This window comes from Euwallacea similis, chromosome 8, assembly GCF_039881205.1.
Source record: "Euwallacea similis isolate ESF13 chromosome 8, ESF131.1, whole genome shotgun sequence".
Taxonomy (NCBI): domain Eukaryota; kingdom Metazoa; phylum Arthropoda; class Insecta; order Coleoptera; family Curculionidae; genus Euwallacea; species Euwallacea similis.
Window position 1 is genome coordinate 1493581 of NC_089616.1, and position 14447 is coordinate 1508027.

The 14447-nt window shown below is 33.7% G+C and overlaps 4 protein-coding genes across 5 annotated transcripts; 2 read left to right on the plus strand and 2 right to left on the minus strand.

The window, feature by feature from the left end:
• Positions 1-29: 29 nt before the first annotated feature.
• LOC136410384 (uncharacterized) lies at positions 30-2903 on the minus strand. The gene is made up of 3 exons (XM_066392519.1): positions 2594-2903; positions 1933-2528; positions 30-1659 (listed from the first exon to the last, which is right to left on the minus strand). The coding sequence occupies exons 2-3, from the start codon at positions 2512-2514 to the stop codon at positions 1291-1293; spliced, it is 951 nt and encodes a 316-aa protein (XP_066248616.1). The 5' UTR covers positions 2515-2528; positions 2594-2903; the 3' UTR covers positions 30-1290.
• A 63-nt stretch (positions 2904-2966) lies between these two features.
• Positions 2967-3694, plus strand: NHP2 (NHP2 ribonucleoprotein). Its single transcript, XM_066392520.1, has 2 exons — positions 2967-3266; positions 3354-3694. The coding sequence occupies exons 1-2, from the start codon at positions 3119-3121 to the stop codon at positions 3656-3658; spliced, it is 453 nt and encodes a 150-aa protein (XP_066248617.1). The 5' UTR covers positions 2967-3118; the 3' UTR covers positions 3659-3694.
• A 1309-nt stretch (positions 3695-5003) lies between these two features.
• On the minus strand, positions 5004-8679 carry Atg4b (Autophagy-related 4b). 2 transcript variants are annotated; one of them, XM_066392517.1, is made up of 7 exons: positions 8209-8679; positions 8013-8146; positions 7693-7885; positions 7322-7582; positions 7061-7267; positions 6352-6548; positions 5004-6270 (listed from the first exon to the last, which is right to left on the minus strand). In XM_066392517.1, the coding sequence occupies exons 1-7, from the start codon at positions 8369-8371 to the stop codon at positions 6100-6102; spliced, it is 1326 nt and encodes a 441-aa protein (XP_066248614.1). In that variant the 5' UTR covers positions 8372-8679; the 3' UTR covers positions 5004-6099. The 2 variants fall into 2 exon arrangements, with proteins under 2 accessions (XP_066248614.1, XP_066248613.1); XM_066392516.1 differs by having other exon boundaries at positions 8013-8161; positions 8209-8678.
• Positions 8680-8933: 254 nt separating this feature from the next.
• Positions 8934-13376, plus strand: Rip11 (Rab11 interacting protein). Its single transcript, XM_066392819.1, has 8 exons — positions 8934-9412; positions 9478-9622; positions 10029-10192; positions 10247-10620; positions 10681-10918; positions 10980-11183; positions 11461-11618; positions 11673-13376. Exons 1-8 carry the CDS (start codon positions 9382-9384, stop codon positions 11844-11846), a joined length of 1488 nt encoding a protein of 495 aa, XP_066248916.1. The 5' UTR covers positions 8934-9381; the 3' UTR covers positions 11847-13376.
• The last annotated feature ends 1071 nt before the right edge of the window (positions 13377-14447 follow it).

The window sequence follows — 14447 nt, forward strand, 5'->3', positions numbered from 1 at the left end:
GCATCTCCGCCTAGTAAAATGATATCATCTTTATATTATACATATATTTACTAAGCTTTTCAGTCCCACATAACAGAAACTATTAGTATATACATAAATGTAACAAAGAAAAACGAACCAATAAATCGATGTCTTATTCTAAAACCTAAGATTTGAATTTAAAGATTTAGTGAGTGTGTTGATGAAAAAATTCTTTAATTCCAATACCTAAACTAAAGCTACTTTTGGCTTTTAACATAAAAACTTTGCTTTTACAACATTAAATGTCGTAAAAATTTGAAATTCTAATCGTTTACGTAGAAATAGGTGCAATGAATGTGAAGTAAATAATACAATTACATAATAGAAATTTGCAAGCAAATCCGTTTTGCGGTCGTTCCACCGGTTGGATATATAAAATCTTGCAGGTACGCTACAAACCTGCAGAAAGTGATTTTACAATCACTTTGCTCAAAAATGGATATTATTTTTTACTCATTTGTGAGTCTACCTGTGATAATCCATTGCAATTAAAGGAGTTATCACAAAACAGATTTGATTGCGAATTTCCATTTTGTACTTTTATTACTAACTTCATATTCGTTGGTCCTATTTCTGCGTATACGCTAAAATCTCCAAGCTTAAACTACTCCTTGCACAAAATAAATCTTTTATTCAACAAAATGCTCCAGTTTCACACCATAATTTTTGATACAAAATTTTGTTCTGTACTTTAATGCACAAATAAATGTAATAAATGAAACAATCTAAAAGCTATGATGAAAATAACGATGTAAGAACTAAACGATGAGTTTGAAAATATATTTTGGCAGTTGGTAATCTGTGATAGTTATAATGTACGCTTCCTGTGAATGAGCATAAAATTTTCGTCTCACTTTAAAAACCCCCTCTACATAATTATTATTAATTCCAGTCTTCTGTCTAACTACAATCAGAAATTCAAATAAAACCTATTCACGAAATAAAAACGTTTCGTAATTAAAGTGAGTTTCTTCATATCTGATACCATATAGGTGTACAACTTCACAGCAAATGGCCTTAAGACCGTCTTACATCAATTAACAAAGATTTAGATAACTTAGGTATACTGAAGACTGCAAATTCATATTTACTTTTAGAGGTGGCATATTATTAAATTTGCCATTCTTTACTTCACAAATGAAGGATATTGGCAATGTTTTAATGTTCATTCAGTCCCCATATGTTATGGATGGTTTTGTAGGTGATTGTGGAGAAATGATATATACATGATAATATGTAAGACACATAATATGACACCAAAAAACCAAATTACTTTTTCTTCTTAAATGCCACTTTTTTAACTGTATGTTGACATATCAATCTTACTTTCTTTTGTCTTACAACTGCTTTCCTCTGTAACACCTTGTGAATTGCAGAAATTTTTTTTCTCTTTGACATCTTACTTGTTCTTTTAAAATGTGAAATGAAGTATGATCTCTTCTTGTATGAATATGTACTCAACTTATTTTCCTTTGGACAATGTGTGGGCAAAATCCTGTCTTTGATTTTAACATCCTCTATTAAATTTCCTTGGAACCTGCCTTTTTTCTTATAGTTGTTTGTTTTTTTGAAAAATTTACATAAATCTTTGTAATCTATTTCTTCCTTTACATCATATGTCTCAAAAACTATATTTACCTGAAATAAAAATAAGTGAATAATAAAAATTATTGTAGAAGAGACCCACACCATGGCCAACTAGCTATGGAAGAGGGTAACATTCTTTAATACATATGAATGAATTAAGTCAATAATAAATAGTACAAGGGAAGGGATTATCTCTCTCCTTATTTAGATAATTTTTTTTATTAATAGAGATAGATAAAACAGGTTATATATACATATAAGGAAATTCGTGCCAAGGGAATCTTATAAAATACCACTGTCTAAAAAAAAATATTTAATACATACGACTCCGGAAGGAAATATTTCCATTATTTTTGCTTTATAATAAAGCCCATTGCCCTTCCATTTAGCTAAAACATCCTCACCAACTTGCCACTTGGACAACTCTTTTTCTCTTCTAATAAATTCTTCTACAGCTTTTAAAGATTCCTCAAGTGGAATTTCAAAGTCTTTATCATCATCTGGGATTTGACTAGATCTGTTAGCTCTAACTGGTTTCACATGTTGGTGGTCAATAACCGACGGTTGCACTGTTACACATGGCTTACACTTCTGTGGAGAATTCTCAACAAGTTCCGCATCTGAGTTGGGTTGAGATTCTAACACATTTGAGCCACATCTAATCACTGAAGAGCTTAACTCTTTGCTGACTTCAATAGGAGGTTTATTAGATTCAAGTAAATTTAAAGTTTGAGGTTCTGGGGCAGATACTTTCAATGTGAAGGAAGCTCTAACTTGGGGCAATTGGTAGTCAAAGGGCTCCTTTTCTTCGCTTTCACTAAACTCGTCTGGCACCAAGGTATTGACCATTCTATTCAAAGTACTTTTACTATCAATCAAACCCTTCTGCATTTGTACAACAACCATAGTTTCAAGGACTGCTACAAAATATAGAATGCAATATATTTATTAAATAAATTGGACATTGATTACACTTTCAACATACTTGAAAACTGAATAAATACAACTAAACATATTCTTGAAGTCTCTTTATTTACAAATGAATATCATAACATGTAACAAATAGTGTAAAATGTATAATCACAAAAACAAATAATCTTCTATTTTCTTATGGGTGTTTTCGTTTTGCAAGTGACTCCGGCTCTTGGTCCTCCATTCTGTAGGAACATGTGTAAAATTGTGTATTATACGTCAAAAATGTATAGTATTCCTTTCGGTGAAAATGCCAATTAAGTGTCAGTAACGTCACAATCTAATTAAAAGTGAGAATGAGACTTTTTGGCTAATCCGTGTTTTGTAGCAACCAAAAGAAATAGTCTGTAGAAAATCTTCTTAAGGCAGGGATAGGAAAAACAACCAGAAATTCACCACGCCTACTTTGCTTTCTAGCCCAACGTTTGTTGTTGCTACTTCGTGTTTAAGTTTGGTTATGTTTTATGTTGTGTTTCATTTGAAATTTTTCCCCTAAGCACGTGCATATATTATTAAAAATTTAGTGCTATCAGTCAAAATGAATAATGAAAATTCAACAGTCAATGAATCTGTAGTTCAACCAGAAGAATTAACATATGAAAAGAAAGTTTCATTTTGCAATGTAATCGCCAAACCCATGGCCTCAAAGAAGCAGGCTAAGAAATGTTACAAATTAATTAAGAAAGGTAAGAGCTAAAGACACTCAATAGTTATATATATTGAAGCAAGCTTTCTGTGAGGGCTATTATTCACGTCACTATTTCTATTTCCAGCTGTTCAACACAAGACGTTTGTACGTTGTGGTCTCAAGGATGTTCAAACGAGGATAAGGAAGGGTGAAAAGGGTATAGTTATATTTGCCGGAGATGTGAGTCCAGTAAATATCATGTGTCATCTACCTGGGGTATGTGAAGAAAAAGACATCCCTTATGTTTATATTCCAAGCCGAAAGGATTTGGGAGCGGCATTGGGCGTGAAACGTGGATGTCTTACTGTTTTAATTCGGCCCAAGGAGGACTATGCAGAGCCATTTGAAGAATTAAAATCTGAGATTGCTCATTTACCTGCTGTACTATAATTTAAGTAATAGATTAAAAAAATAAGTTTTTGAAGACTTTGGTGTTTTACTAATTTTCCCTTTTTTAGTTACATTGCAAAGTCCACCTTTAGGCACTAAAAAAACTATCTCTGCAATTATATTATTATTATTTTTGTTATTCAAAGGTTGTCTGAGCCCTTGGTTAAACATAAATGTTGTTTTCAGTTAGTTAAATGAAAATACTGTGCAATTTTACTCCCCTATCTGTGTGTGAGGCACTTTTCCCAAAGAGGAAAAAAGCAGAATGATGCATAACGTTTGTACTACAATATAGTCATATAACTTAACTTGTTAACTACGCCACTGACCCGGTAAGCCAATGTACTTTTTCAAACTGAATTCGGATATTGAATTTGAACTACCATTTTTAGCACGGCCCTGAGATTTTCGACATGACGCGCCAACGACTTTCAATTGTTTAAGCAATTGAATAGGCTTTTGCCATCATGTCGGTCCACAATCACCTCCGGCAAAAATGCCAAAGTAATCTCATGCGTCGAGATCATTCACACAACATTTATTATTGAAATATGACGATTTAGGACTGAGACCATGACGCATTGTTTTAATGGAAGTTTAATTGACTTTCAAGACATTTGCTAATATGTATAGTAACTGATAATAGGGTGCAATTCTACACCTACTTGCGTATGAGGCTATGTGTAAATAGAATAAACAAAAAAAGCAGATTATTGCATAGCAATATTGGATTGTTTTACAATGTCCTCATAAAAACTAATTTATTACCTATGCCACTGCCCTGAATTCGAATCACTGCACTCTTCTCGTTCAATTCAGGAACTGCAGCTCGAGCATCGTTTTTAGCGTAGCCCAAGGATCTTCGACACGACGCACAAATGATTTACAATTGTTTCTTTACATACGTCATAGCGGTCCACGGCCACCTTCGGTAAAAATGCCAAAATAATCCTATGTGGCGAGGTGATAAACAAAACAGTATTTATTAGTGTAATATGGCGGTTCAGGTAAAGAATCACGATACATCATTTTAAAGGAAATTAACACTTTCTTGGCGGTTTTAACGTTTTTTCCATATAGATTTATATTTACCTTTCTATGCGGCCCATTCTCAATAATTACCTACCTACATGAATTTTCGTCCCATCATCATGTGATTATTATTTATACATATGATTATTTTGATAATTTAATTATACTGTGCCTTTATTTACTATATGAATTAAAGGATTAACGATAATTTACGTATCGCGTGATAGTACTCGTATAAGTCATAATGCGGTTTATCAACACATAGTTCAAAATTAATAAACATACTTTCGGTGAAGAAATCCACAGGATTTATTAACTACTGCAATGCACAATTAGATCAATGGCATAACATAACATTCAATATATTTTTTAATAAATACAATTTCGGAAACATTTTAGTATACACCGTGTGGCTATATCCCAGACTAGTTTCTAGTTTTGAGCTTTGCTGGCTCCGGATCTAGTTCATATTTTTACTATTTCAAGCTAAATGCATTTCTAGTCCTAACCTTAGGAAATAAATTATAATGCAGGAATGACCAAGTGGTATTCATTTGGTGCAACAGACATCACAATGCGTAATAATTTAAGTACTGATACTTGAGCCAAATTGGCAAGGCAATTATAGAAGGTACATAAACGATGAACGGTTATCAAGCTCGCTACTACATAAACAATAATGTTATTCATTAAATAGGAGTTTATCGAAACACATGATTAACAAATCCCTGTACGGATGTTTAGCTAATTACGGAAAATAAGAAACGACGATGAGATGATACCATCATGTGAAAAGGGTGAATGCTTTCAGATGGCGAAAATGAAAAATGTATACTGACAGTAACAATGGAGCACTGGAATTATTTAAAAAAATACGTTTCCACAGTCTTTAATAATGCGACATGAATAAGGAACTAAATATTGCAATATTTGGAAATAGCTACAGGAAAAGGTCACAAGAAAAATACATTATGAATGATACAATTGACAATATGGCTATTTGTACAATTCGGATTGTACAAATGAACATACAATCCATATTTCAGACACGGCTACGCCATGGAATTTGGGAATATGTCATTTCCAAGGCACAATCTATGAATTTTCTGCTGCATCGTATTTCAGTCTTAGCTCAATTTGCCACGCGTTATATCGTAACTGTTATCTATTTGAAGGTTTCCAACCTTATTTGTCCAAATGCATCACAAATGCTCAACGATGACTTTGCAAGCAAAATGATTGGCTTAGAACCGAGTTTGTTAACTTCTTGGGCCATTATTCAAATTGCCACAGTATAAAAAAGTACTCTCTTCGCGTTTTCTAAATCATTTTGGGCCTGACAATCGAAATAACTAATTTTTAGAGTGAAGTACTTCTGACAATTGAGTTCCCAGTGTCCTACTAAATCCCTAAATAACTTCGAAAGTCTCTGACTCCATGTCATCTATATCGCTATTGTAGTTATTGCATTCAAATTCTGAAGATGAAAAATCCGTTCCCAAATATTCAGCATCACAACTAAAACCATCACAGAACATAAACATTGGGTAATCGCCCGCCCCGTTTGGTGGAACAATGATCTAGAAAGTAACAAACCATGAAATAGCAACAATTGCAACACGTTCTAGAGGAATGCGAAATATTCCCCGTATTCCACTTACCGGTTGAACCGTCTCAATAAGGGTTAGGAAATCCTCTTTAGTTCGACAGTAAAAGCCAATACAACAGGATGGGTCAATTTTGGTAATAGACAATTTTCTTGGCGACCTACAGTGAAAAGTTGTTAGTGAGAAGTCTGGGGCCCAGACGTCCACCACCTCTTGACAATAGTGGGGATCTAGATGAATCAATTTATCGTCTAAAAAATTAAAACACCTTGTAATTTCTTGATAAGAAAATACGTAAAACGGAGCTTTCATAAATGGTCGCAACTTAACCTTTGTGACCAATCTTCCTCATACGTTAATGAAGATTAATTAATTAATGACTTTGTATAAATTAAAGGAACGGTTAAATGCTTAAGATTTTTGATGAAGAAAATGTTTGAGCGCTGTGTATGAAAAGCTACAGCGTTTTGATTGATGCAGCTGAAATTAAACAAAGTTCATTTTGCCATAAATCTGTCTGATAAGAAAACGAGCTATGAAGACCAACAGTAATGAATCATTGTTATTTACAATTAAACGCTGACAGTTATCTTTTATTACGTTTAATTGAGAAAAACAATAAACTAAAAAAACCTTTATCCACCTTAATTACTTCCTGTAATAGCTCGAATTCGTAAAAATTTAATTTGTCACGGCATTCGTTACTTGCCTCATAAAATTAATAATTTGCATCACCGTTAAGTGAAGCAAAACTCCAACTTACCTTGATATCCAATAAAATAGAGGGAATGTTTGGGTCTTCCGCCAATAACTCCTATGCATTCTTTTATGCTTAACAGCGTTGTTAAACATGGGCCATAGATTGAATTGAATTTTTCAGTTCCTAATCTCACAGGTACCAATAATATTAGGGATTTCCATTTATTTGTGGATTGATCTATGCACTCAGCAAATACATCCCTTATATATACTGAAAGATAAATACCTAGTACCTCATCTAGTCTAAACAGTGTACAGTACTAACCTGTGCAGTTTTGGGCGACACACACGTTGAGAGAATCAAATTCGAAATTATCTGTTGAAGCATCTCTAATAGCTTGACGGAATAAATGGGCTACCAGTCCGGGCCCGTACCAATCACCAGGTTTTTTACCAAGACTTTTACCTATATTTACTAAGCTATGTAGTGAAAGTGGGCTATTTCGAGATGGTTTATCACCAAACCACTTGATAATTTTACGATGATACACAGTAGTTTCTTTTTGTTCTGGATTATATCGCCACTCTAGAAAAAGGGAAAAAACTGTAGGATAGCATGAGCACACTATCAAAGCTTTGAAGCAAAAGGTAAAAAAAATTCCACCTTCAATGAGATTAATGAAATGGCAAACTTACCTCTGCCTAAAAAATGAAGCACTAAAGCTTGGGCAATTAGCATTTGTCCACTTCTAATCATGCAGCCCCAGCCACAATCACTACTATAAGTTGAACCACTTAATATAGGAAATTCTCTGCGATAAGTTAACCAAAGTTTACTGAGGAAATCTTTCTTGAACCCTTCCAAGCCTTCTTCATCACTTCCAGCAATCTTAAATAGTTTCTTAATTAGTGCTTGTATCTACATATTACAGCTGTGTTTTCAGTTAATCCTCTGGTAGTTAGTAGGTTTAAAACAAGTCAAAAGCAGGATAATGAAAGTAAAATTCTTAACCTACATCATTTTGACTTTGAAATGCAGCAACATCCATCCCTAGCTCAGTTAATTCAGTGGGTGTTTCTAGCTTTCTGTAGCACATTCCTAACAACCATACTGGAGATTCTTTAGAGAAGTTCGGTTTCAGCTTCATTCCTACAGAGTTAAGTTCTTTGAGAAGACTATAAGAAAGCTGCTCTTTTAAAGGCAAAACTTACCATACTTCACGTTATTCCACATGGATAAGAACCTGGTTTTAACTTTTCCTTCTACATCGCCAGAATTTTCTTGAAGTAAACTCGAGGAGTTGGAGGAAGGAGAGGATAGTTTTGGAAGGAAAAATGATCTGCTTTCCCTTGAGGAAGCCACTTGGGTATCCATAGCTTAAAAATGGATTGATTGATATTTACATTCTCAAGGACTTAAAGGATTTCTGAAGAAGCTGCACTGGCACTTTATCACTGCAAGTTACACCTACTCAGAACTGTGGCTGACTAGGCTGACCCTGTCTACGTTCTATGTCAATTTGATTATAAGGCATTTTATAAAAATCTACACTTATTTCCATGTAATGTGAACATCACCAGTGTTCTATCATTCTAAAAATAAATTGGAACACTATTACTATAAGGTAGCTACAGCAGCTACCAGCTGAGTTGGGTCAAAGCGAACTAAATCAGTCGTTTGTATATATGTCATTTATATCTGTTTGAAGCTAATCATTGTAAGCGCTAGGTGACGCCCCTGGCGCGTTACGGAGATGCAAAAGATCAACCCACATTTTTTTCAAATGCCGATTATTTTAATGTATTTACGAATTATAATACTCTGAATACTTCTACATAAAAAAAAGATTCTGCAGAAAAAAATTGTATCTTTAACTGTTTTATATTTCGCTGTGTGTGGTTTCGACGGTTTTACCCGCTCCACAACGTTTGCCCGCGAATTACCCGATTTGCTCCTACTACCTCATCTCCATGAGTGGCCACCGCAGTTGTAGTAGTAAAAGAAGAAGAAGAAGAAGAGACGTCAGCTTGTTTTTGTTTGGAATATCGAAGCTGAAAAGAATCATCCGAAGTTGCCAGTTTGATGTTTTCATTTTGACCTCTTAAAGTTCTCTAATGAAATAAAACCCACGCACTTTTTAATGGTAAATTTGTAAGTTAGTTTTGGTCAGTGCGAGTGAGAGTCTGTCGGGCATTTCTTCCCTATCTCGACTTAACACAGAATGTTTATTAAATCCCGTTCATTGACATACTCTGACGTTCAATGAAACCACGTATCGACGTATCCGTCCATTTGAAATTTTAGAAATTCCATTGTTATTATATTTTATTATCTTTAAGGTTCCTCCTAGTAATTAGTCATAGCTGGTGGTACCCTACGCAAAGATGTGGGTTCCAACTCATGTACAAGTTACAAGTAAGTTTGCAATAATGATTTTATAATTGTACAGTGCCCAGTAAAACACCTTTTTCTTTCTGTAGTCCAGAAAGCTGTGGGATTATTAACAAAAGGAAAAAACAATACTAATGACTGCTTCGTGACTATTGGGTTAGGCAAAATCAAATACCAAACCTCTGTTAAAGAAAAAGCAGGGGCCAATGTGGAGTGGCATGAAGAATGTGAACTGTGAGTCGAAACTGGGTTAATTTAATTTTGTTGCCTCTTGGTAGCCTTCATAACAAATGAAATATAACATGTATAGCAAATAACCTCTCTTAATAGTCCTTAATTTTATTAATTAGGAGTCCCTTTCTAGATCAACATCATAGGTCATAGTGAAAGTATGCTAGTAACATCTAATCAGGTCATTTTCTGACTTGTCAGATACTGTACATGTTATGCCTTGATGCTTAATAAAGTTGTATAAGATGAGGATAAAATATGCATAAAATGTGGCAGCTCAATTGACCGATATAATATTTTCAGAGCAGATTTATTCATTTCATGGCTAACCATTATATCTGGTTGATAATCTACAATTCTAGTACTGCGTGCATGATAATAAGTTATATATAATTTTCTCTTTTTTCAGCTCTATTCCTGAACAAGGCAATACTGCCGAAATAGTTTTAACTGTGTTGCATCACAACATATTGGGCATTGACGAATTTTTAGGCAGAGTCACTATACCTCTAAACCAGTTAGACATTTATGACAGACCAAAAAATAAATTCTTTCCTTTACAAGCAAAGCCCGGTAAATGCTTTATTTTTGGTTGAACATTCCCATATTTACTGGTTCTTTCTTTAGGTGGCAAACAGAAAGATCGAGGGCAGTTAGAAGTTAAAATTGCCTTTAATGTAAAATCAGGTAGCCTCACTAATCTTAGCAAGAAAGAAAAGCACAGATCATCACTTTCCCATGTGGCTCAATCTGTTGGTGGCAGTTTACTGAGCCTCGGTAGTGCTGAAAAGAGGAAAGGAATTAAGAAGCTTGCTAAATCCATAGGGTCAAAGATGCATCTGAAGGGAAAGAAAAAGGGAGATTTCGACGATGGCGCTTCATCCATTGGAAGCGTGGGAAGTTTAAATATGCGTAGCCAGACATTGAATAGACATTTTAAATCTAGACAGACGTTGGACGATGCAGATCCCGGCGTTGTTAGTGATGAAGATGAATTTACTGTAAGATAATTTGTGTTTTACATAACTAGTGGCAGATGTGATTGCATTGTCTTATTTTAGTTTGATGATTTATCACATAAAAGTTCTGCAAGTTCTTTAAATGTTTCTGCAAACACTCCAGCCACATTCCCAACTGTAAACAAGACGCCGGTTATAGATAATTCTCTACCTTCATCCCCGACAACTCCAGTACGGACAGCTACAAAGACAGTAACTCCGCCGGCGAAGCCACCTAGATCTGAACCTAAAGTTCAGCAAGATGAATGGGAAACTAAATTATTTGGAAATTCCAAAAAGAGTAATTTGCTCATTATTAAATTGGATTAATTTCATCTCATTAATTTGCCATTTCATTTTAGGTAATTTAAGACCCGGTTCTAGCGAATCTCTTAATCGAAGGTCATGGGATTCTTCCAAGTTAGCATCACAAATTTTAGAGGAAACGGAAGTAACTGAAAATCCATCCAAAAATGAAGATAATATTAGTGTTAAGTCTACGCCCGAAATTAAAAGGGAAGAGAAAGATGGAATGTTTTCAAAGCTGAAGAACAATTTCAGAAAAGGTTTGTGCTTGATATCTCATTAGTAGTTAGTAGTGAAAGAAGTACACGCTAAGAAAATTTGCCGTTTTTATTCGAATGCCTAAAGTTTTTCTGTTGATATGTCAAGTTCATGTCTTTTTCGTGTAAGTTTCCAGTACTAAGGAATTAGGGAAGAAAAGAGTTGTGTGTTTTTAACACATATTATTTTACGATTTTAAATATGTGATTGAAGTATGTCATTTTAATTTCTGTACACTTTGTGTTTAGTTGCTATTATGTACTTTTGTATTCTTTTTAGATAAAGATAAAATTGATTTAGTGGAGAGACGTGAAAAAATCAGGAGTACTTCACATGAGCGTGTAATTATAGGAGGCGAGAGAGAGATAATTCCAGAAAAAGTGACCAATCATATATCCAATGAGCTGCTACAGAAATTTGAAGGGAAAACTCGGGAGGTGCTTTTGGGTCTGCCATGTTTAAGTTGAATGCAAACAAGTTAATTTTTTTAGGATTTGATTTTGGCTTTAGTGGAAAGCCAAACTGACTTAGAAAAACAGAAGAAGAAACTTAAAGATTTGGAGGATTATTTAGACGATTTGTTGCTTAGAGTGATGGAGACAACTCCCAGGATTTTGCAGAACCCTTACGTCACATACAACCTGTCTCACAAACAATATTCGTAAATACGCGGTAATTATTATTAGGAAATAAAAGTGATAAAATGAAACAAATTATATATTTTTTTAATTCTCAAATTGTAGGAATTTGTTAAAGTTTTTTGTATTTTAATAATGACGATACAGATGTGCAGCGTGCCTTATAAATTTATCTACTTTTAGTAGGCGCCTTAATGAAGTTCAGTACAATATTACATAATAAATGCAAAACGCGAGAAAAACATAATATCAAATCATCTGTGTTTGAATTTATTGAGCATTTATATTTGAGGCCTTGAAAGCGGTATCAGGCCTGTGAAGTTTTGCTTGAGGCACTGAAATATCGAACAGTCAATGCTAATCAAAAAGAAAAGTCTCATAAGGGGTATCCGAATAATTTGGAGAGTTGTTCAGGGTTATTTTTCTCGCGTTTTGTGCAACAAACCAATCGTAATACTACAGCCACATTAATTTTAGTTCTTCGTGGCTGATCTAAAAAGTCGTCAAAATAACGAACAAATAATTAAGAATTGCTATATTTTTAAATTCATCGCAAAATGAAAGATTTTTCCTCTCAGAATGCCCATCTCATTTTAATAATTAACGTTATATTACTTATCTAAGACATCACGCATTAGGCGTTTAACATCAACATCTCCCAGGGATTTTTCTAGAGAATAATATTTAACTTATTTTTACCTTTTTTGGTGTTTATCTATGTACTCTGTGTGCCACAAATTTGAATCTATGAGTTAGGACAGAGGTAAAACACCAAAATAATTTCATTAGTTTATTTTATTACTCATTTAAAATTACATAGAAAAATGTCTTGAACAATTGATACTTGAATTATGACACTGTTAAAAATATGTTAAAAATGATCTTTTTTAACTCCATGTCGGTAAGTTATGTTTTATTTAGCCCTAGAATTTTTAGACTAAAAAGGACCTTTTGCAACAGCTACTAAGTGCCGATTACTATATCATAAATGTATGGTAGAGGAAACATTAATATTTCAATCAAATCTGTGCCTATATTTTATAACGATTGTTAGCTTTAGACATTTGCTAAACTATTGTATTGTATTGTGATTGTGTAAACTTCACATTGTTTAAGCGACACCTATAAAGACTAACTTTACTATACTTATTATGTAACTTATCTTTCTTAAATGCAAAGCGCATGAGAAAAATGCTGGTCGTTATTTACCCCTGGCGATCGGTTTCATGGGGACATCACATCTCAACGCAGCACGCAATAACCCATCATCACCTGTGGTTTTATTATTACATGTATAGTTTTATTATATTTTTGTTTTATTGTTGTCTTTTTGGTTGTTATTAGTGTTATGATTTAGTGTTGGTACTTGCTAAGTGAGTTTACGAAGACGAAAAATTATAGATAATAATTACCTCATAAGTACATACTTAATCCCTAATTGACCAGTTACTAACCAATAGTTGTAGACTTTTTCTCTAAATAGTAACGTCCATAACCATAGGTTCAGGTTTAAGAACTATTTATATGGGTTTTAGAAAAATAAACTGTTTATATAAAATGATATACAGGGTGTCCCTGAAATGACTGTACAACGCTTGATCAAAAATTCATGAACCAAAAATAATCGTTATAGGCAAACTTGCCTACATACATAGCTATATTTCAGTTTTTTTCGAAATAATTATGAAACGCTTTTATTGATTTTTCACTAATTTTAGAACTAAGACTTACTATATAAATTGGCGTATTTTGACGTGAGCGGGGTCTTTTTAATGCATGGAAATATTAAAAATGGCGCCTAATTCTTAAATAAAATTTCGTATTTTTGTTACCCCCTATATGAATGACTCAAATTTTTTCTTTGCTGCTTCAGCTGGCTTTATCTTGAACTTTTTTGCCTCTCGTAAAATTTTCGCCGGGCATGCAGTTTTTCTAAAAAAAATATTTACGATATCTTGCAATTCATCATTGTTGTTTGAAGTCGGAACGAAAACAAAAAAAAGTTTTAATTTTCAATTTTATTTTTTTAGTTAAAAAAGAAAAAACTACTAGTTCCTGCAAAAATTCAATTTTACTTCCTGAAAAAAAATTTAATGTTAATTTTTGAAAAAATATAATATTAATTTCGGATAAAACATCAATATTACTTCCTGAAAAGTTTTAAACAATTTCGAAGCAATTGAAGTTGCGAAGTCGTTTTTCGGCCACGTCGAAAAATGTTCTTAAGTACCTTTCAAAAGAGCCAAAATTGCAAATAATTTCGGCTTTCAACTAAAGTTGTAATTATATCGTTCTCATTTACCTGACAAAACTTAACTGTGAACTACAAGAAACAACAATTAGGGCTCACCTCCGAGCACCAAGAGCGTGAGTCAGAATTACATTAGCAACATCCGCTTTCACTAATAAAATGACAGTTAAACGCCGCCCACTTTCACTCACTAAGTCATGGATATACTAACGATGTACTTCACGAGTCTGTAGAACAAAAGAAAACCCAATTATTAACGCAGCGCGCGTTACGAACCTCTTGATCATCGCCGCGCTAACATTCGAGTAAATCATCTACGAAGCGATACCGGTACGAAAACGTGCAAAAAATTTACAACTTGCCTTTTGTGAAGGTAT

Excerpts from the sequence above, each read along its gene's own strand:
- LOC136410384 (XM_066392519.1), bottom strand. The coding sequence starts at position 2,514 with ATGGTTGTTGTACAAATGCAGAAGGGTTTGATTGATAGTAAAAGTACT. Across the intron at positions 1,660-1,932 it reads AAATATTTCCTTCCGGAGTC|GTAAATATAGTTTTTGAGAC; the intron begins GTATGTATTAAA and ends TTTTTATTTCAG.
- NHP2 (XM_066392520.1), top strand. The coding sequence starts at position 3,119 with ATGAATAATGAAAATTCAACAGTCAATGAATCTGTAGTTCAACCAGAA. Across the intron at positions 3,267-3,353 it reads TTACAAATTAATTAAGAAAG|CTGTTCAACACAAGACGTTT; the intron begins GTAAGAGCTAAA and ends TTCTATTTCCAG.
- Atg4b (XM_066392516.1), bottom strand. The coding sequence starts at position 8,371 with ATGGATACCCAAGTGGCTTCCTCAAGGGAAAGCAGATCATTTTTCCTT. Across the intron at positions 8,162-8,208 it reads GTGGAATAACGTGAAGTATG|AACTTAACTCTGTAGGAATG; the intron begins GTAAGTTTTGCC and ends GTCTTCTCAAAG. Across the intron at positions 7,886-8,012 it reads CATTTCAAAGTCAAAATGAT|ATTGCTGGAAGTGATGAAGA; the intron begins GTAGGTTAAGAA and ends AAACTATTTAAG.
- Rip11 (XM_066392819.1), top strand. The coding sequence starts at position 9,382 with ATGTGGGTTCCAACTCATGTACAAGTTACAA. Across the intron at positions 10,621-10,680 it reads GTGATGAAGATGAATTTACT|TTTGATGATTTATCACATAA; the intron begins GTAAGATAATTT and ends GTCTTATTTTAG. Across the intron at positions 11,184-11,460 it reads GAAGAACAATTTCAGAAAAG|ATAAAGATAAAATTGATTTA; the intron begins GTTTGTGCTTGA and ends TATTCTTTTTAG.